The sequence below is a fragment of the Dendrobium catenatum genome, unplaced genomic scaffold (assembly GCF_001605985.2).
Source record: "Dendrobium catenatum unplaced genomic scaffold, ASM160598v2 fragScaff_scaffold_1021, whole genome shotgun sequence".
NCBI lineage: Eukaryota > Viridiplantae > Streptophyta > Magnoliopsida > Asparagales > Orchidaceae > Dendrobium > Dendrobium catenatum.
In genome coordinates, this window is record NW_021319483.1 from 2240494 (window position 1) to 2261956 (window position 21463).

A 21463-nucleotide genomic window follows, 5' to 3' on the forward strand; every position below is an offset into this window, starting at 1 on the left:
ATTAAGATATAGTTCTCATAAATGTCTAGTTGTGAGTTGTGACTAACTCTAAAACTGGCCCTATGACTTCACACCATGCAAACATGAACATTCATCCTAAACAAAATACCTTTTGTTATATTATATCATAGGAAATAAGAAAAAAAAAAGAAACACAGCTATTAAGCAGTTTCCAATTCAACATAACCTAGTCGAATAAAAAATATGACAGCATAATAACATTAAAAGGATAAAACAAATCCCAAACATTTTAAAACCATCAATTCGTCACAACTTATATACAGAAGCAACAGTAGCAGCGCTCACAGGTTTATCTTTTATTGAATGACTTCAGAGAATCGATAAACTGAAATGTACAAAGCATACGTATTTGCAAAGAGCTCAAAGCAATTCACAAGGACTATTTACTATCAGCTAGAGATATATGGGCTTCTAACAGCCTGCAGCATAACAACCAATATAGTAAATCACAGTGTAGCAAATAAACCTAGCAGCCATAATAAGTATAGAGTTGACAGTAAAAGAATCAAAGCAAATGCTTGGTAAGTACCTACATGGACTGAAAGGAATTGCATGATAGTTCAGCTATTCAGAAACCAGAAGTCTTTGCAGCAAGATGGATTAAGGCCCGCCTGTGAAATGTTGTTCGAAGTTTCTTATATTTCTGTACAAAAGTTGGAAGGTCGATGTCCTTCCGAAGTAGCTGCTGGTGCAATAACTCTGACTCCTCTTCCATGTCATTCATTCCGTCTGTGAAGCAGTGATGTCGATTTCAAAATAGCATATGAAACAGAATATATCTAGTTGCTCATAAAACCTAATATGGAATGAATTCACTTTTCAAAGCGTACATGGCATACAACAGAAGTTTTGTCTGTTCCAATGAAGGAATATATATAGGGCAACTCACATCCTACCAGAAAAAATCAAACTAACCCTGTTTAATTTGTATTTTTTCTTTGATTTAGGTAGATATCCATTTTACATCATCTTTATAATATGGTTTGAGCAAAACTTCACATTTAGAATTATACAAAAGATATTTTTTATCGCAAAGAGGTCTACGAAGAATTCTGGGAAACGTCAACGATTATTAACTTCCTAGTCAAAAAAATAAAGTGGTTTATAAGAAATTAATGGATCAGTTAGATATTCGGCTTACGGAAGCGTTGCATGCCAATGCTATAAGCACATTGAAGAACTTTTTATGAGAAATAAAGCATCGTACTTCATTATTAACGTGAATTTCATCTGGTCTCCGGTTAAATCTAGTTTAGAGCAAACATAGGCAGCAAGAAGTATTTAGACAAGACTCGCCAAATCACTGATTTGTTATCATTTTAATTCTATATCATATTGTGTTTCCGCTACTACAACTATATCAAAATAAGCTAACTCGGACCAAAATAGTGTTAAAAAAGTCCTATATTAATCTTACCGATGCAACTTAACCTATGAACAGATTGGCAAGCAGGAACATCACCATCCCTCATGGAAAGAGCAATGGCAAGAGGAGAAAGAGTTCAACTTTTAGACATAAACCACAGCTCAGGTTCAATTCAACTACAAAAAAGCAAAAAAGGTGTTCTATAAGTTATTAGTGTTAAGTGTTTGCCTAGGGTGACTAGAAGTGAATGCAAAATCACTTAATTGGTTGAGGTTATCCTGACAACCCAAGTGTTGTAAGTATTGTGAGAGGTGTTATGGCCTCACCTTGTCTCGCCAAATCTGAGAACCTAGACAAGTGCACAACTCTCCACAAAAAAAACTGGATAATATAATATTTACTAGTATATTTTCATCTTCATCACCAATCACCATACACAAACTTCTTTCTACGATTGGATTTAAGCGCTTTCAGCGGCCCATTTCTTCTAGTCTCCTCAAGGTCATACTCAAGATTTACTACTCCCAATTTGAAGCTATTGCACCTATATTTGATCTAATTTAATTCAAATAATGCATTTTTTTCATCAAACTACTGATACTCTTTTCACATCATCTCATATCAAAATATTATTATATATCTAACTCATCTTCAATATTTGAGGTATTGCCACTCTCTCAAATCAACAGGCAATACTTTCACCTCATTACTCATATCATAATGAAAGATGCTCATGACCATGCCTCACTTGCTCGAACACTAAAACAAGCGCCCAGCAAAGCATTCAACCGGACTTTAACGATATTGTGCACTATTAGAATTCTTTGTGTATCATTCTACTTGACTCGCTACTACTTTTCAGCATTTTAATACCATTTGCAAGATTAATTCCCACTTCAAAAGCAAAAAACATTTCTTATTGTAATATCAAATTATACTAAAATTCAATGGCCTACTTCTTTCATTCAACAAACATATTTTAATATATATATATGATAATTGAATAAGTACCATATAAATTTTTTTTTTTAATCTCAGCTATAGAATCTCTGATTTAATATCTTAAAATAAAATCATGCCCAAGTCTTCTAAAGATGAAGGAAACCCAACAGGAAACATAGTATTAAAAAGAATAATATAATGCAAATTGGATTGGAATTCTAGTAATGCTCGCTTTAATCAGTGTTTGAGATTGCCCTCATGTTATTTTCTCATGTGGCTGAGATTGTAATGGGTGGGCATAAACACTTCTCATTCTATATAAGGGTGGTAAAAGGTCCATTTTTTCTTAGAAGGAATAAGGCATCTTATCTTGTGCAATCTAAAGCATGAATTTACCATTTAGCGTCTTTAATAATGATGAAGGGGAATAAGCTCTCTGCATTTCTTCCTTTTTCCTCTGTAGATCTGCTAGCTTCTCCTGTGCAGCAGCCAGCTCTGTGGTGCGAATGATAGTACACTGTTTTTGCAGCAAATCAAGCAATCAGAATGATGGCCTCATGAGTAATATTTAATCAAAATTTTATACTGCGCCTCAAGAGTAATACATGATTAAAAAATATCATTGCGAATTAAAGACGTGCTTTACAAAGCTTTAATTGGGCCGGCTATATGGTAGATTGGACTTTTGTGGGTGTTGGGCGGTATGAAAATAATTGTTAGACAAATTGAATGAGACTGTTATGATGGACATATGGCAAAACTAAAATAGAATATATCAACATCAAACATTTATTCCATTACGTGGGGTCGGTTATATGAATCTTTTTTCTCCATTGTCCTATTAAGAGTCAAATTCTCATTTAAATATAATAACAAACATTTAACACAGTTGTTGCCAAGTCTCAAACTCTAGATTAGAAAAGTGTAAGATTGTATTAGGTAGCTGACAGTCAACGTAAAATTTGTTAAATAATCATGACATAAAATGAAATATATACACATAAATAATCATAGTAAAGATGTCATGGAAATACTATCGTTGTCAGATCCCAAGTCCTAGATGAGAAAAATGGAGGATTGTGTTAGGTAGTCAACAACCAACATAAAATTTGTCGAATAATCATGAAATGAATCATTTAATACATTGTGTAAATGTTACGGCGTTTCCTATAAGTGACGCGTTGTATGGCCTGAATATAGTGACAAGTATGCAAGGACCGCTACATCGGGACCCAAGTGTAGTGTTAAATAGGCAAGGGTTCTCACATCATTGACGGATGTAGGCAAAGAAGCTAGTTCATGATATTAAAGTTAGGATATGAACTTAGAATATAGGTACCCTTACATGCAAACTAATAGAATTAATAAATATTATGATTCATAGGAAAATAAATACTATATGCAGTCAGGAAACTAAATGGGTTAGAGAGAAGGCTAAGGAGATTGATAGCTTAAGATTTAAACAACAATATTCTAATTAGAGTCATACTAAAAATGGTGTGATTATAGATAAGAGTTTAAAGGATAATGTTGTAAAAATTAATAATAATTGGATATACCATTTTAACTTTAAATATTATTGTTGATGTTAAGATTATTAATATTATAAGTGCTTATGATCCACATATAGGTTTGGACCCCTCACAAATAAAATTTTGAAATGAATTAGAAGAATTAATATATAAGATAGCTCTTGAAAAAAAAAATATTAAAGATACCTCTTGAAGAAAAAAAATTATTAGAGGAGATTTAACTTGATATGTTGGTAGAGATATTGATGTGAAACCAGGAATTGTTTCTTAGAAGTTAATAAAAATTTGTTAAAGTAATGATAATACAATTCAATGCTTCTCTAATTTAACGATTCAAAGAAGATCTTAGAAGTTAACAACGTCTAGGCAAGTAGCTCCAACTAAGTTTACAAGATTTATAAAATAACAACATCAATAACAAGTAATGAAAATGAATGGTCAACTAGAATCCGGCGGTTAACAAAGCGATCGTCTCACCTTGAGGCCACGCTCATGCTCCTACTTCTAGGTTCGTTGGGAGAAGAATAACCACACAAGTGACGAGACCACTCTGAGGGCGACGGTGCCGTAGATCCGTAGGGAAGGAGAGGAAGGCGCCGGATGTGGAGGTGGTGCGGGAGAGCGGCCTTTAATGATCCACGTGTAGACAGAAAAGTGGTCGTAGATGGAATCCACTAATGTAGGTAGGATCCGATCCAAGTATTCTTCGACGGTGTCGTCAAAGTCAAAGCCGACGTCGAAGAACGGTGATTCTGAGGATGTTAACCCTTCCGTGGTTGTCGTACTCAAACCCGAAGTTCCACTCGGGTTCCTCCATGCATCCTTGAAGAAGAGAAAGGGTGGTCGCCACGGGATAATCTCCAATGGGAGAGAGAGATGGGCGGCAGGTTGGAGAGGAGAGAGAGGGGGCCGGCGGTGGAGATGGGGAGGGAGAGAGAGATGTGTGTTAAGCAATAAAACTGAAGTAATTTCAGTTTTGGGGGGAATTAGGAGAGGAGGGATTAGTGGTTTGAATTCCCAATTAAGTGCATTGAAGGCATTAATTGAGAATTCAAAATTTGAAAGCCAAGAGGGGGGGCCGGCGGCATCAATAGAGGAGCTAGGTTAGGAATAAAACTGAAATAATTTCAGTTTTGAGGGAAATGGAGGGAATTTTATGAGCTTAAGATTAGAATTTCAAATTAAGAGAGGGGGTTTAATGGCGCCATTAATGGGGCTCATGAAGAGGGGGGCCGGCGGCATTAAGGAGGAGGAGGGGGTTTGGTGAGGTGGCGGAGGATTCCAAATTGAGACGATGACTAGGAAAATTTCATCTCATACATCCAATTTCATTTGGGATGAAATTGAGTTCAAAATTTCAAAACTTTCCTAAATTGGAATTTCCCAATTTGGAAAGAAATTGAATTCTAAAATTCAATTTCATGAGAGGAGTTGGGGCGGCATAGGGAGGGGAGGTGGGGAGGAAAGGTGGCCGGCGGCGAGGTGGTCGGCCGTGGTGGGGAGGGTGGCCGGCGGCGGGAAACCCAAGGAGCGGGGGCGGTGGCTAGGGTGGGATGAGGGGAAGGGAAATTAGTCAACGTAAAATTTGTTAAATAATCATGACATAAAATGAAATATATACACATAAATAATCATAGTAAAGACGTCATGGAAATACTATCGTTGTCAGATCCCATGACCTAGATGAGAAAAATGGAGTATTGTGTTAGGTAGTCGACAACCAACATAAAATTTGTCGAATAATCATGAAATGAATCATTTAATACATTGTGTTAATGTTACGGCGTTTCCTATAAGCGACGCGTTGTATGGCCTGAATACAGTGACAAGTGTGCAATGACCGCTACACCGGGACCCAAGTGCAGTGTTAAATAGGCAAGGGTTCTCACATCATTGACGGATGTAGGCAAAGAAGCTAATTCATGAAATTAAAGTTATGATAGGAACTTAGAATATAGGTACCCTTACAGGCAAACTAATAGAATTAATAGATATTATGATTCATAGGAAAATAATATAGGTACCCTTACAGGCAAACTAATAGATTTAACTTGATATGTTGGTAGAGATATAGATAATTTTAAAAGCATTCATGGTAGCTATGAGTTTGGAGTGACTAATGAAGGTGGTAAGATCATATTAGATTTTTCTTTAACTAATGATTTTATAATTACTAATATCTTATTTAAGAAACAGACGAGCATCTCATCACTTATAAGAATAGATATAGTAAAGCTCAGATTAATTATTTTCTTATAAGAAAAATAAATCATTTAGATTATAACAGATTATAAAGTTATTCCAAATAAAAGTTTATGCATCCAACATCGCTTATTAGTTTTAGACATTAAGATGAAGGGGCAGAAAATTAAAAAAAAAAAGTAAAATGTTATTTAAGAATTAAAAGGGGGTATTTAAAGAATATTAATAAAAATATTTTTGAGAGTAAGATACTAAATCTTAAGATTTTGTCTGTGTGTATGAGGAAGCTAATGTTATGTAGGAAAAAGTAGCTAGTGATATTAAAAACGTTACAAAAGATGTGTTTGAATTATTAAAGGGAAAAGTTCCTAATAGTAAAAATAGTTTGTGGTGGAAACAAAATATGCAAGAAAAGATAAAAAATAAAAAGATTTACTATAAAAATAAGTTTAGATGTAAAAATTTTGATAATTGGAAAAGATATAGGCTTCGTTTGAGATTGCTTTTTTACTACTTCTTGAAGCAGCTTTTTAGTACAAAATTTTTTATTTTTTTATTTTTATACTAAAAAGCTACTTCAAGAAGCAGTTAAAAAGTCGTCCCAAACGAAATCATAAAGAGGTCCATAAGGAGTCTAAGAAAACAATATGCGATGCAAAAATTTTAGCTTTTAATGATTCATATAATATATTAGATACTAAGGAGATCGAAAGATATATGTATAAGTTAGCCAAATAAAGAGATATTAGTAAGAATTTTTTTCAAGTGAAGTGTATTAAGGATGAAGATAAAAATATATATTTTATTAGAAGAGGATATTCAACAAAGGTGGATGAGATATTTTATAAACTTTTCAATGAAGATTATGAGAATGCGATTAACTTTAGTGATTTTAACATCCTAAATGAAAATATTTTTTTTATCGGCGTATTAGTAAAACCAAAAATAGAGAAGCTTTAAAGAAAATGAAGTGGGGAAAAACTATTGGACCTGATGATATTCCAATAAAGGTGTAAAAATGCTTAGGAGATGAAGGAATTTCTTGGCTTACTAAACATTTTAATATTATTTTGAAGACTAAAAAGATGTCAAATGAGTGGCAAATGAGTGTATTGATTCTTATTTTTAAGAATAAGGTGATGCACAAGATTGTGGAATTATAGAGGAATTAAGTTAATGTGTCATATTTTAAAAATATAGAGAGAGTTATGGAGCATAAGTTGTGGCATGATACTAATGTTTCTCAAAATTTATTTGGATTTATGCCAAGTAGGTCTACTATGGAAGCTATACATTTATTGAGAGATTTGATAGAGAAGTATAGAGAGAATAAGGAGGATCTACATATTATTGATTTAGTGAAAGAATATGATAAACTTCCAAGAGAAGTGCTATGGAGAGCTCTAGAAAAGAAAGTGATTAATAATGCTTATATTCAAGTCATTAAGGATATGTACGCAAAAGTTGTTACTTGTGTTCATACACAAGGTGGTTTGATCAAGTATTTTCCTATTTCAATTGGATTACATCAAGGATCAACCTTAAGCCCATATCTTTTATGCTTTAGTCATTGATGTTCTCACTAGACATTTGTAAGAGGTTGTACCCTGATGTATGATTTTTGCTAATGATATTCTTCTTGTTGATAAGACTAGAGAGGGAGTTTAAGTTAAACTTGACTTATGGTAAAGTCTAAAGGCTTTCGTTTGAGTAGATATAAAACTAAATATGTAGAGTGTAATTTTGGTAATAATAGTTCTTGTGGGGGGAGGTGATTGTGGCTTTGGGTGATCAAGTCATTAATAAGACTACACTTTTAGATATCTTGGGTCTATTGTTCAGAGTGATGGTGAAATAGATGAGAATATTATTAGTTGAATTCAAGTTTGATGGTTGAAGTGGAGGAATGCATCGGACTTGTTGTGTGATTGAAAAGTCCCCCTCAAATTTAAGAGAAAAATATATAAGATGGTGGTTAGACCTGCAATGTTTTATGATGCAAAATGTTACCCATTAAAAGAGAAGCATAATATTAAGTTAAGTGTTGCAGAGACGAGAATGCTTAGGTGGATGAGTGCTTTACTCTTAGAGACAGGACACAAAATGAGCATATACGTGAAAAGGTTGGAGTAGCTCCAGTGGAAGATAAGATTAGAGAGAGTTGCCTTAGATGGTTGGTCACATAAAACAACGGCCTTCCGATGAGCCCGTTAGGAAAGTAGATGTATTAGATTTGACTTCTGTTAAGAAAGATAGAAGTAGACCTAAACAACCTTGGTTAGAAAATATTAGAAATTACCTTTCTTTATCAGATTTAAATGAGTATTCAACTTTTGACAGCGCACAATGGAGAAAAAGAATTCATGTTGCAGACCCCACATAGTGGGATAAAGGCTTCATATTGTTGTTGTTGTTGTAAAGATGTCATGGAAGTAACATCAACGAAAGATAATATAGGTAAAAAGAAACTTAAATGCTTTAGCATGTGCAATGAAAGATAGATGATTCATCAATAAGATGGATAGACAAAATTAACTTCATAAAATTAGGAGAAAAAAAAAACGTTCATTTTACAATTATGCTAAAAAAATATTTGGGCAAAATAGATTTATCTCGTACAACTCTCACTTAGAATGAAGGGAGAATGATGATTCATAAAGCAGGCCCAATTAGTTGAGAAAATACTACTAAAGAAGATGATGATGAAATGTGACTTAGTATCAACAACTCACTTGATTTTTAAGTTCCAAAATTCGAGGTTCTTTCTCCAAGTTCTCCCCTGCAACACATGTTTTAGAAACCTTCATTGCATTATAAAGGAATCGAGAATTGCTCTAGCTAAAAGTGCAAGCATCTTACTTGCAATCTGTAAAGTTTCCTTCTGAAGTTCATCCCGTAACTGAAAAAAAAAACATAAATATCAATCATAATCAAAGTTTAAAACTAAAGTCATAATAATTCATGCATAATGCAAAGTAATGAATACTCGATAAACAGAAGATACAAGTTAAAACTGCCTAGTGCTCTCATAAAGTAAATGAAATTCATAGCATTATAGAAGATTTGATAAACTTAGGATTCATTTTGCACAGAAGCCCCATCCTTAGGCATTGTTACATCCCACTGCTCACGCGGGCCAGCCCCAAAAGAGCATGAAATAATGACATTAAAAATCACTGTGAATAACGCTTTCTGGTGTAGTAGCATATCCAATGCCCCTCTGTTGATGCAAATTAAACATAAGCATAAGAAATCTAAATTAATTCAACCAATTGAACATGATCAAGCTTATCCATCGGACTAAATTACTTTAAATCTAAATTAAGATTGCAAATATGGAAAAGTATACATGCAATCATCTTGACATGCATAAGAAATGGCTCAAATTTTTGGTGAAGTCAAAAATAATATCTCATCAAATGATGAGGAAGCACAGGTATTAAAATGACGGACTCACTCACACAAAAAATGTTCTTGCCACAGCCCAATAGCACACATTATAATCTTCACTGCCCATACCCTCGCATGTCGTCCACGACCCCCTCCCATTTTCTCCCTCAATCTCTCTATATCTCCTGCACACACTCTCATTCTCTTCCTCCCTCCTCTTCTACTGATAGATCTGCATGCTCTCACTCCAGAACCCCCGCCCACCACTCCTCTTCTATAATGCAGCAGCCCATCACCCTAGCCAGCCCGTCACAGTCGCGACACTTGTTTCCATTGTTGCTGCCTATCCTGAGCATTGCCAAAAACCCCACCATTGTCGCGCACCACATGCAGCCTCCACCACCGGCAGTCATCTCTCTCTCTTCTATCCCTCTCTCTCCCTTTCTCTCTTTCTACCTCTTTCTCTCTCTCTCCCTTTTCACTCTCTAAGGAAAAGATTAAAAAATTTAAAAAAAAAAAAATTTGTGTGCTCCCCTTACTTTAACATTGAATTTGTTCCTACAACGCAAACATAGAAATTTGCAAACTCTCAAAACCCTCAAAATTTTGAATGCAACATATTTAACGCAACAAGTGGAAACCTGCATGTTTTTCATGGCGCGACAAGAGAAACTCGTAGGCAACTTACAATGTTTCCATGCCTCAGCCTTGTCCAGTCTGCACAGAAGGAAAAAAAAAAAATCTAAACCCACTCCTATTCCCTCATAACAGTAGCCAAAACTTCTGAACTCCCTCATTCTTCTCTATTCATTCACAAATCACAACCAACTGATATTTCCCTCACACAACTCTTCTTCGTCTTCCAGCCAAACCCACCTGTACAACCCCAACTACTGCTCCACCATCTCACTTCACACTCTGAACCGCCACCTGCTCCCACGACAGACCTCTGCCACTCTCCCTTACGCACACGAATCCCTTCTACCCACTCTCGATTACACACAAGGCTGACCACATCACTCCTCTCCTCTAGCTCACACGCCTACATGTAGCCATTCTGCTAAATACTCAATCGGTTGACTACCTGCTCTTGAACTTGATAAAACTAACAAACTTAAGTATATGTTCCCCAAAAAACTTATAAACTTAAGTATACATTCATGTTGTTCCCGTGGTTTTAAAAACCGGATCGGACCAATCGATTCAATCAGTTTAGAAACGAGAACCGGTCAAACGGCTGATTCCATCGGCTACAAAAATCGCATTCAAGCGAAACCGCGAGCGATGGGAGGAAAACTGCGGTTTAACCATTGAACCGACAGATCAAACTAGTTTTTAAGAAACCACGCAGTTTAAAAATAGCTAAATTTGAGCGGTTGATTCCAGATGGAATCGTCAAAATTAAAGAATTCTATTTCTTAAATCCAAATTATTAATTCTCATTTGTTGTTCATCTTCTTCTCATTCCCATCCCCAACCTAAACCTAGTTCTCGTTCCCAAGTGCGACCTATTGCATGAGACGAAGGCGTCGCGACACTATTCATTGTCGCCGACATATCCTCTAATCTAAGTTGATACACAATTTTCATTCATCATTGCCTTACAATATTGTCAGCAATGAGCCTTAATTGATTTCTATTCATATTATGATTTTCACCGCTAATAACAATTTTTCAGTTCTTTTAATCTTTTCCTCCATATATGTCCCAAAAACTTTGGTTTCCATTGCAAATTTTTGAGATAAGATTATTTATGCATGAGTATATGTTGTTTTGATTTCGTTGTTTGTTGCAATTAGCTAGAATTGACCCAAACTTGGTTGTTGCAATGTTTCTTTGTTTTAATGCACGCTTGAGAGTATTTGGCTTCAATTCTCTGTTGCAATGCCTTGCTATGCTATTGGCCTGCTCATCTTGTTGCAGTTTGCCATTGTTAGGGTTCTAAATGAGCCTAAGTTTCTGGCTGATTCAATTGCGATTAAAGTTACTAGCAAACTGTTTACAATCTATTTTGTCATCGGTTTTGTTTTTTAACTTACAAAATTGTTGGCTTATGTTTGAGTGTTAACCATTAATAGTGTTGAGACATGTTCATAAGGATCAAACAGCACATGCTTTTTTGCATTGATTGGCAAAGGTTATCAAGATGGATCAAGATGGTGTGTATGCCAAAGTCTTGATTTCTATCCATTTCTTTATCTTCATAAAGCATATTATCTTTTAATAGTGTGGACAGACAATAGGCTTGTACATAACCCATGAAAGTAAATTGGTACAGGTAACTAACGAAAAGCAAATCATGTTAATTTATCATTTTTTTTTAATTAATGGAACCGTGACCTTCTCCTTTTGGTTTGTTGTCCAATCCAATTTTCACAACATTGGTTGTTCTAACGGAGTGAGGAAATTCGTCTTTTCGCTCGTGCAAGTGTTGAAGGCATATGCATGTGTTTTTTCAAGCGCGCTAGGGTAGAAGATCGCGATGTCTCACAACAGTGACCATACATGCTTCTATATAAGCATGGTAGGGGAGACACAAGCTACCAAAATTTTAATTAAACACCACTTGAAAATGAATAATTAAAAAAAAAAATTGCACGACTAAAATGCAACAAATAAAACTTTAAATGCATGTTGGAGGCAAAATGAAAACATATAATATGCATGGTTTGCTGCTTCAAACAAATAAACAAGAACATGAGACTTGCAACGAACACATCAACTCGCCTACGAGCTATAAACATCCAACCTAGTTCGGTAGTTCCATAAGGTTTCCTTGCACAAAGCAACTTAAGATTGCCAAGGACCCTTCGATCATGTTGGATTGACTACCTCCTCTGACTAAGTAGACTATGAACCATGACAACCCGGGATGACAAAATCATATAATCTTGATTGGGTTCATCATTATTCTTCCCACCATCTGCTTTAAATTCATGGTTGTAAATTTCAAATCCTACATCAATTTGTTGCTACTATCGTCAAGCACTTAATTCCTATCTAATAACTAGCTTTAATTGAAAGTTCTCTCTCGTCACCGAATGGGGTAATTAACTATAGGAGCTTGCGCCTATATGGAAAACCTATAACAAAATATAAAATCCTAACGAAATGATGGAAACATCTTTGGATAGTGACTTATCTTCAATTCAATCTGTTTTCTGAAAATTTTGACTCAGAACTACCTAAACTCCTTAGCAGATGCCAGTGCATGAATTTTGAGAGCCCAAAAAATCATTAAAAGAATCTAAGTTGAAAGCAAAGGTGGTGCTAGCAAAAGAAAATCCAGCAGCAACTCCAAAATAATTACCAGATCAAGCAATAGACAATGATGCTTTGATGATAGGAATTGTCGATTTCTAATAAATTCATTAACGCATTAAAGAGCTGACATTTACAAAGCCAAGAAGACATATTCTGATGGGTAAAACAAAATATTACAAAATGTAGAAAGGTCAGTGCATGGTAAAACAAAATCAGAGCGACAGTGATGCTAAGTGGGATTTGTATAAAAATGCTGATGGAAAGAAGTGTTATCTTTAAATTCAACATTGACAAAGGATATGCTTAAATTATCTGAACTCAAAGCACAATTACATGATCAGAACTCAAAGCACAAAGTACATGGTCAAAAGTTTGATAGATCAACTTACATTATTTTGGATTTTGACTTGCTCCAGAGAATTGAAAAAGGAATTGTATGCCTCCTTGTCATTCAAAAGCTTTCTCAGCTCATCAATACTACCAAAATTTCAAGCACGAGATGCAAGAATTAGAAGTCTGACCATGAATAAAAAGTGAAATATATATAAGTAATAAATTTTGAGAGAAACAAGGAAATAAAAAGATCAACTTTTTTATTTCAGACTAAATAACTTCAGAAAAACAAAAACAACTTTAGGAATCCTTCTCTACAACTGGTTCATGAACGTTGTGATTTGAGAGGGGATTGAAGCCACATCATGGCTAAGCATGAACTGATTTTCCATCAAAGAGTCGAAGTATGGTATACAACTAATACAAGTAGGCAAATTATTAATTCTATTTTCTAATTACAATGGAGTCTGATACGTAAAACGCCAATCCAAGACAAAGAATCACACTATCAACAATCATATATTTCTCGTGAAAAAAGGTTTAACCAAAGGAAGCTTTTCTCAATAAATCCCAAAGATGTTCCAAGTTTAAGCGCTGGGTCACTAGAAAGCAGATCATGCTAAAATGTTGGCAGGAATGTGAAAACAGAAGGATGCAAAAAACAAAGGAACTTGACAAAACCATATGCAAGATCACACAGGACTTGATGCTCTCAAAGCTTATTGTAGCGCCTGCTAATCACAAAAAAAACCCCATTTTATCAAGCAGAAAAAGGACAAAACAATTTGAAGAAACTTTCGAGATTCAGAACGCACAATAATCCAGTAGCTGTCACCAATCAAATAGAAGACAACCCATGTAAGCGCTATACATGAAAAAATGTCATGTTCAACAAGACCTTTTCATGATAATAATTTAATTATAGCTGATATTTATCTTAAAAATGAAAATTAATAACTCATTTACATTCCTAAAATCTTACCTTTTATCCTTCAACCGAGCAATTACCCCAGCTGCCTCAGCAGGGGAGGGCTGTCCACGTGCTGGTGACAGTGGTTGATCTAAAGGCCTTTGCTGCCCACCAGTAATAGATGAACTACCAGGTGTGGAAGGGCGAGATGTACCAACCACAGATGGAGGATACCAAGAATGGGTTGGGATTTCCTGCAAATTTGACTGTCCTTGTTGCTCTTGAGTACGCCTGTGAGAAGAAATATTTAATTAAAACATGGGAGTCATTGCTAAGGATGCTTGCATTCATAAAACAAGCATAGTTAGCACAGAATAATATGCATTGTTCAGTTTATAAACCAGCTGTAAGAATACAGTGCCTGGATTTCAAACCTCATGCATGACTAACCAAAGATACAGATCTCCACTAACTAGGACAAAAATTAAAAGTATAAATGAGTTAAAGATAATTTATTAAAATTGGTTTCTAATTGGTTTAAAGACTACATACAGATTACAACCTTAACAATGGAAATTTGGGTTCAGTGTACTTTTAACTCCGATAGATCTCAAACTGAGTCATGAGATCAATTTTTAGCACAATCCAACCTTCAAATTGAGCCTGGAGTGATTTGAGCCAACTAGTTGCTGTTTGAAATATAAATACTATTTATTTATTCATAAGTAATGTGTACAAATATGTGTATATATTATACAAGCATATAATAAATATTTAAATATGCACATATATAAATTAGAAAAATAAAAAAGAAGAATAATTCATATCGAGTTAACTGAATTTAAACTGTAAGCAAGTGGTCTCAAAGCATCTGGTTAAAACTGAACCATCAACCAAATCAAATTTCATATAACAAAGAATGAAAACTTTCAACATGACTAAAGAAAAACTCACCCGAAGTTAATTGGAAATTTCCAGTTCATCTCAGCAGATTCAGAAAGCTGCATTAAAAATAATAATTGAATAATATTGCCAATTATTAATACAAAAAAGGTCAAAAATTAGGTATCGATAAAGCAGTATAGAACCATTAATATAGGATTTATTATCACAAATCGAGGATATTAGCATTTCATAAGAGGAAATACGATTGGGAACTATACCTAATATAACTGAATAACTCATCTAATTTAGCATTGATGGTTTATTAAACTCTGTTTGACAACCTAAAAAGAGTTAAGAGTCCTCTGTGAAACAACCAAAACACTTAATGGATTTGGCGTAAGGCATACAAAATGAAGAATATCATCGACATCATCATTAGTCTTATCCCAACAATTTGGGGCATTGTTTATAAATTACCATTTTCCATTCAGTCCTATTAAGTATTTTTTGAGAATTGAGATGTTAAACAACTCTTCAAAGATCCTTCTAAACAAATTCTACCCAGGTTAAGTTAGATCTGCACATTCGCTTTTTTAATTATTCAACACTAGTTTTATCCATCCATCTAATAGGTATATTTTCTATCCTTTATTATACATGTACAAAGAACTTAAGTACATTTTTAATTAACTCGCCTTCAATACGTGATATACCAATCCTTCCTCTCTTTTTTTAGAATAAAAACATATCCCATATATTTTTTATTAATGATAAAATGGGCGCAAGGCCGGTTACATTCCCTGATCACTCATCTATTATAAACATTCTTTAACTTATCTTTCCTAATATTGTCACACATACATCAAAACATAATCACTCATGCCACACTCAGCTTCATAGCCAGTAACTTTTTTTGCTACCCCACACTCAAATCATTTACAACATCGCCGACCAAATTGCATATATAATTTACATCAAATTTTATAATATCCTCTAATGACATAATACTCATGATATACTTCTCCATTGTAGCCATTCACACTTAAATCTACATATAGATAAGTTGTCATATATAATATCAATCTTCGAGTAAAAAAAACTTGTAATACTTGTGATGTGAAACGTACATGCATGGATGAAAATAGACACGATCGTAGCCGTTGATCTTCGATGTCCTCATCAACTTGATAGCACTATCATAACTTTAATAAACATCTTTCTTTCTTTAGAAGCTCTTGCATTATTTTGAATTACATGAGCGGTCTAATTGGTAACCCAAAAAGTTTAGTCAACACCATACACCTTAATCTTTTTTCGTGGGACACGACTCTTAGAAAATGACAATGTTGCTTGCTTTGTCGGACTTTAAGGATCTTCATTAATATCCCTCCATCCTTGAGTTTTGTGTCCCAGCACCCCTCTGACTAAGCATAGAAAGATGATATTTATGGTTCATGAGAATATGCATCACATATTCATATATTCATTTTTGCCATGTAACATTATTAAAAAAATGTTAAATAATAGAATGATAATGCTTTTTGTGTGTCGTCCTACGCTTCTTTCCAAAGATGTAGCTTTTTTTAATATCACCATCACAAATTATATGGAGTTGAAGAATGTTTGTCATGAAGGGTATGTTACCTAAGAGTAGTAGATGCATCCAATTAAGTGATTGGGCTGAAATGGATATTAATGGATATCATATAGGTAAAAAAACAAGCAACATCATCAACTTCCAAAGATTGTACCACAAACACATGTGGCATGCGGCTTAGTGTGGCCAAATTAGATGGACAACCCTTCACATATTCAATCTCTGTATTGTATCTAGATGGTTGATATTGGGTTACCCTTACAGGAATGCCAGGAAGTCAAGAAACCAATACTAAGATTCTACATTCTACACTAAAAACATTTTATCGACCTAAAATGAGTTAAGGATGAGCAAATTCAACTCAAAGTCTTTGAGCTCAATCAAATTCAAACTTGATTTGATCTAGATGATTCGATCTCATTAGTCGAGCTCAAACATTTGTGATCCACAACCTAGGCATATGTGTGAAAATGATACATAATATGATTGAAACAAAAATAAAGAAAGAACCAATAATGAATATAGGCACAACAAGGTTTGCAGACATAAAGCATCTAGGAATGAATAATAAGAATGGGTAGAAAAATTGATATAATGCAACAACAAACCCAATACTCCAATCAAATTGGATGAAGAATATCGAAAAAGCAAATTAAAAGATGAGGACAGGTGATGGAGCAATATAACTAAAAGCAATCAAACAAAAGATCTGGCATAACCATTCAATGACTAGGAAAATCAAATCAACTCGGTTAAAGAAAAATGATGCAACTTATAGTGTGAACTAGTGAAGACTATAGGAATGAGAGCAATATATGGAAGGCTAATAGATCAGCCTCACAACGTGAACCCTGAATTTACACAGAAAGAGGGAAAGTGGTGGTATTTAAGGTTGGGAAAATTTTAGCAAGAGAAGGAAATAATTATTTGCAAATCAAGGATCAAATATGCACAAAACAAAAAAGTACAAAAAGGAATGTGATTACATAATTACAAGATTAGATAGGGCTTCTCAAAATGATCTAGAAAAATAGGCATGTTGCAACGCATCTTGCTCTTTTTCCTTCAAATTAAGGACTTGCTGACAAAAGAAATTGTCTTGAGAGAGGAAGATAAGAGGAAGGAACATGAAATCAAGTAACATCATTGAGTTGACTATGGAGTCAGTCAAGATAACAATGTTTTTCTTTTATTTTTGAGAAGTTATAGGGCAGGCTACACCAACATGAAGGCTTGATCAGTATTGGTATTACCATTTTGTTAAACTGGGACTGTATTTATTTTAATTTCTTAAATAATATAATAGTTAGGTTTGGATTGGATTTACCAAATCTGCATCAAATAAATACAGCCAACGAATAAAAGACATTGTAAGACGGAGTTGAAATTTCAATATCCCAATAAAACTTGTTTTCTCACTAAATTGGCCTTATAATAGTTTGGGAGTGTTCTCTCTAAAGATGTGTGATACACTAGCATTTTGTGTAGTGACCAATTAATATAATGAATCTAAATTTAAAATCAATCACTTAGGATCACATGAGATTGAATATGGGACTAAAACCAATGGGAATGAAAAGTTGAATTTGCATCAAGGCTTGGGCTCTTTCAATTCTCTTCTGAGTAGCTTGCTAACACGAGAGGTTGTAAACCAAAGAGATGCTGCCCAGCTTTTCAAGTGAAAAACAGTAATATATGTATTTATTCTTTTGAGAACTTGAAGTTATTTGTTTCTTCTATGTTCTTTTTAGAATTTGATGTTATTTTTAAAGGATTGGTTTATTTCAATTGTCCACTATCGTCCCCAAAAAGTGCAGTCCTTGTCTGTAGGATTGAAATTCAAATGGATTATAACTATATCGTGTTGAATCAAGGAACTTCAAAAAAACTCTTAGGCCCTATTTGATCTACTCTTTTTCCTCCCTAATCCGATTACATGAAATCGCTTACAATGCATGATATAGGTCATTTTTTTTAGAATTTCATGCATATAACTTGCTTCTCCAATAAACTGTTAGTAACTAGCCATCCCACCATATGAAACAACTTCAGGAAAAAAGTTACATGCCATACATATATAAAAAATAAATAAAAAAAATTGTAAAAATCACATACCCAAAATAATGAGTCTATGCTTTCAGTGTTGGTCACCTCTGAATTCCTCCTAAAACCCTGAATCAACAGATAAAGGTATGGTCTGCGTTTGTGAGCAAACTCAATTGAATTCCCCTTTCAAAGATAAGGAGCAAGGAAGTGCCAAAAACATAAATATGCATAGTATAATCATACAAAGGGCTAACAACTTCAAAGAAAATTCAATAAACTAAAGGACACCAAGGAAAACTCGAAGGGACGAATTAATATGCAAAGAATAAGAAAATTGTAAAAATTAATGAAAAATTATATTAAATCAATATGAAATATTTCAGCTGGTGTAGCTCTTATTCTATCAGTGCCATTGTAAATCCGTGGATAAACAGGCAGAACAATTTCAGCCATCATTTTAATATTTTCATCACTGTGGGTAATGGATCATTGGATCAAGCAAGCACCTGGCGTTCTAACTATACTTTTTTTGGCATGGTAATGACACAAATATATGGGGATGTTTGGAAGCAGGATTCAGCCTAAATCCTAGTATCCTACCAAACAGCAAAAATGACAACTTTAATAAATCCTATAGAATCATATATGACGTTCCTTCTTCGTTTTGACTTTAATGCTATATTTGGTTCGGCGGATTTACGGGATGTAGCCGAAGAAGCGCGTGGAAGGGGTGAAAGATCGTTACCTTAGCGGCGAGTTCACGTCCTGACTTCCAATTCAACAGGAACAACGTAGTCCAACCAAGAAATAAAGAAAAGGAAAAGCAAACCCTAAGGGGTTGTTTGGATGCAGGGTTTTTTTTTTGCCTTTGTCTGTTACCACGGTTTCCCCTGTTTTGCTGGATGTTACTATCGGGATGGGGTCTGATGCTTTACCTGATTTGAGTGCTGTTGATGTTTCGAGCCCTCGGTGTGTTCCGATTGGGCCTGTTGTTTGTTCTACTGATTTAGATTTACCTGTGGTTGATGTTAATAATGCTGTGCCGGTGGAGAATTTAACTGAAGTATCTAAAAGCTCAAATCAGTTCGTGAATGTTCCGGTGCAAGCGGCTGCTACGATAAATCTGGTGAATTCTCTGAGTTGCGATAGATCGGATCAAATAAATTGGTTAAATGACTCTTCTGAGGGTGAATTTGTTTCTGACCATTCGGATTTTGATTTCATATCTTCGGATTTTTGTGGGGGTTCTGACCCAGGGAATGATTTCTCGTTGGTTCGTGCTAATGTTGGTCGTTCGAAGGTTTCACGTGCTAGGGGCCGCGGAAGGGGCCGTGGCAGGGGTCGTCGTAAGCGTTAATGATTTGTTGTTTTGTGGTTAATCTGTTTGGTATTCCGATTTTTGGTTTCGGTGCCTCGCAGTTTTTTTTTGGGGGGGCTATGATGTGGCCGGGACGAGTGCCTTTTCTTTTGCTGGCGGCAACCTTTGGTGCTTTTCGATGCGTATCGTTGACTGGACCCTTTATCACCTTACTGGATGGCCCGTGCATGATGGTTGGGCACTGGATGTCTCGGTCAACTACTGAGCCCAACTACCATTTAGCTACTATCAGTTTCCTTCTTTCATTATATTTCTGCATTTTATTAGATGTTTGTCTATCTATGTTGTAACCCTTTATTATCAATAAAATGTTTTTGTTAAAAAAAAAAAAAAATTAGGGAGAAATTATTTTGTGCACCGAATGAATCATATCAGCAATATCGAGCGCAATACCGACGTGGCTCATTCTGATTGGTCTACAATTTAGGACTATCTCTTAGGCGACTCTTATGAAATATAACTTCAACTCTTCGAGCAGCTTGAGATGTTAGGCGACTTTAGTATAATCAAGTTCCACGTTGCAAGCAATTCTCAAACTGTTTTAATATCAATATTTTTTTGTTATAATTTAGTCATTATTTCGGATCATTTTTGAACTAAAAATTTTTATACTAAAAAAATTATTTTAAAAAACAGTAAAAAATTGTTCCAAATTAAATCTTAGACTTCGTTTGAGAACGATTTTTTGCTGTTTCTTAAAACATTTTTTAGTACAAAAAATACAACTTTTATTCTAAAAAGTGATTTTAAGAAACAGAAAAAAAACCTTCCCAAATAAAGCCTTAATCTTTATTATGAATTAATTAATCTAATTTAATAAATATAAACGTACAATCATCATCCTACCAAGAAATTAATCTGGCAATGGGGATATTTTTTCTTTGCACGTCCTTCGAAATTAAGTATTGCTTACATTATTGAGTTACCATCCCACGAAATTTACCAACTAATAATATCTACATTCTTTACTTACCTACAAAGCTGCAGCTTTTCTCGTACGACGAAGGTTTTGTTTGGGACATCTTTCGTTCTGCTTTTTAAAATGATTTTTTAGTACAAAAAAATTAAATTTAATAGAATTTTGTACTAAAAATTTATTTTTAAAAAAAAAAAAAATCGTCCCAAATAAAGCCGAAGTGGCTGTGAGCTTATTGGGAACAGCTTGGAAGAAATAAGAGATGATGCTCAAAGTCTATATACATCAAAGAAACAACTCAAATAATTTTTATTCTAAAATTGTAAGACGAATATCACTCGATATGGTGCAATTGGCAAGCTGTTCTTTTTTTGGATCATTTAGGTCAATTAAATCAATTTCTTACACACATCATATACGTAAAACTCAAACTTAAATCTCTTAAATAATCGTCTAAATTTTCAACCAACATATCAAAGTGAGCTCCGTATTGACAAGCTGCTTAACTATGAGAAATGTCTAGTTGGAGTTGAGCTTGTGGAATATGGTTCTCCGAGGTGAAATTATTCTGTACTGTCACTGAACGCCGTCCAGAGACGAATCAGGACACCCCACATCACTTTTTAATCGTGCACCGCTGTGTGACCATGCGACTGAAGCAAAACTTCATTGTGAAGCTAT

General features: G+C 34.6%; 1 protein-coding gene across 3 annotated transcripts; it reads right to left on the reverse strand.

The window, feature by feature from the left end:
* Nucleotides 1-216: 216 nt before the first annotated feature.
* LOC110106304 (vacuolar protein-sorting-associated protein 37 homolog 1) lies at nucleotides 217-19279 on the reverse strand. Of its 3 annotated transcripts, none has more exons than XM_028697877.1 (10): nucleotides 19234-19279; nucleotides 18558-18614; nucleotides 14915-14961; nucleotides 14033-14251; nucleotides 13107-13194; nucleotides 8923-8962; nucleotides 8796-8842; nucleotides 2726-2846; nucleotides 551-750; nucleotides 217-440 (listed from the first exon to the last, which is right to left on the reverse strand). In XM_028697877.1, the coding sequence occupies exons 3-9, from the start codon at nucleotides 14941-14943 to the stop codon at nucleotides 590-592; spliced, it is 705 nt and encodes a 234-aa protein (XP_028553710.1). In that variant the 5' UTR covers nucleotides 14944-14961; nucleotides 18558-18614; nucleotides 19234-19279; the 3' UTR covers nucleotides 217-440; nucleotides 551-589. The 3 variants fall into 3 exon arrangements, with proteins under 3 accessions (XP_028553710.1, XP_020691824.1, XP_028553711.1); XM_020836165.2 differs by having other exon boundaries at nucleotides 555-750; nucleotides 19234-19278; XM_028697878.1 differs by lacking the exon at nucleotides 19234-19279 and adding an exon at nucleotides 16148-16269 and having other exon boundaries at nucleotides 217-750; nucleotides 18558-18617.
* Nucleotides 19280-21463: the final 2184 nt, after the last annotated feature.

What these genes read in the sequence shown, in the direction of transcription:
- LOC110106304 (XM_028697877.1), bottom strand. Translation starts at nt 14,943, where the DNA reads ATGAACTGGAAATTTCCAATTAACTTCGG. An exon ending in TTTTGGAACTTAAAAATCAA is followed by an intron (nt 2,847 to 8,795) that starts GTGAGTTGTTGA and finishes CTGCAAAAACAG; the next exon opens with TGTACTATCATTCGCACCAC. An exon ending in ATTATTAAAGACGCTAAATG is followed by an intron (nt 751 to 2,725) that starts GTAAATTCATGC and finishes ACTGCTTCACAG; the next exon opens with ACGGAATGAATGACATGGAA.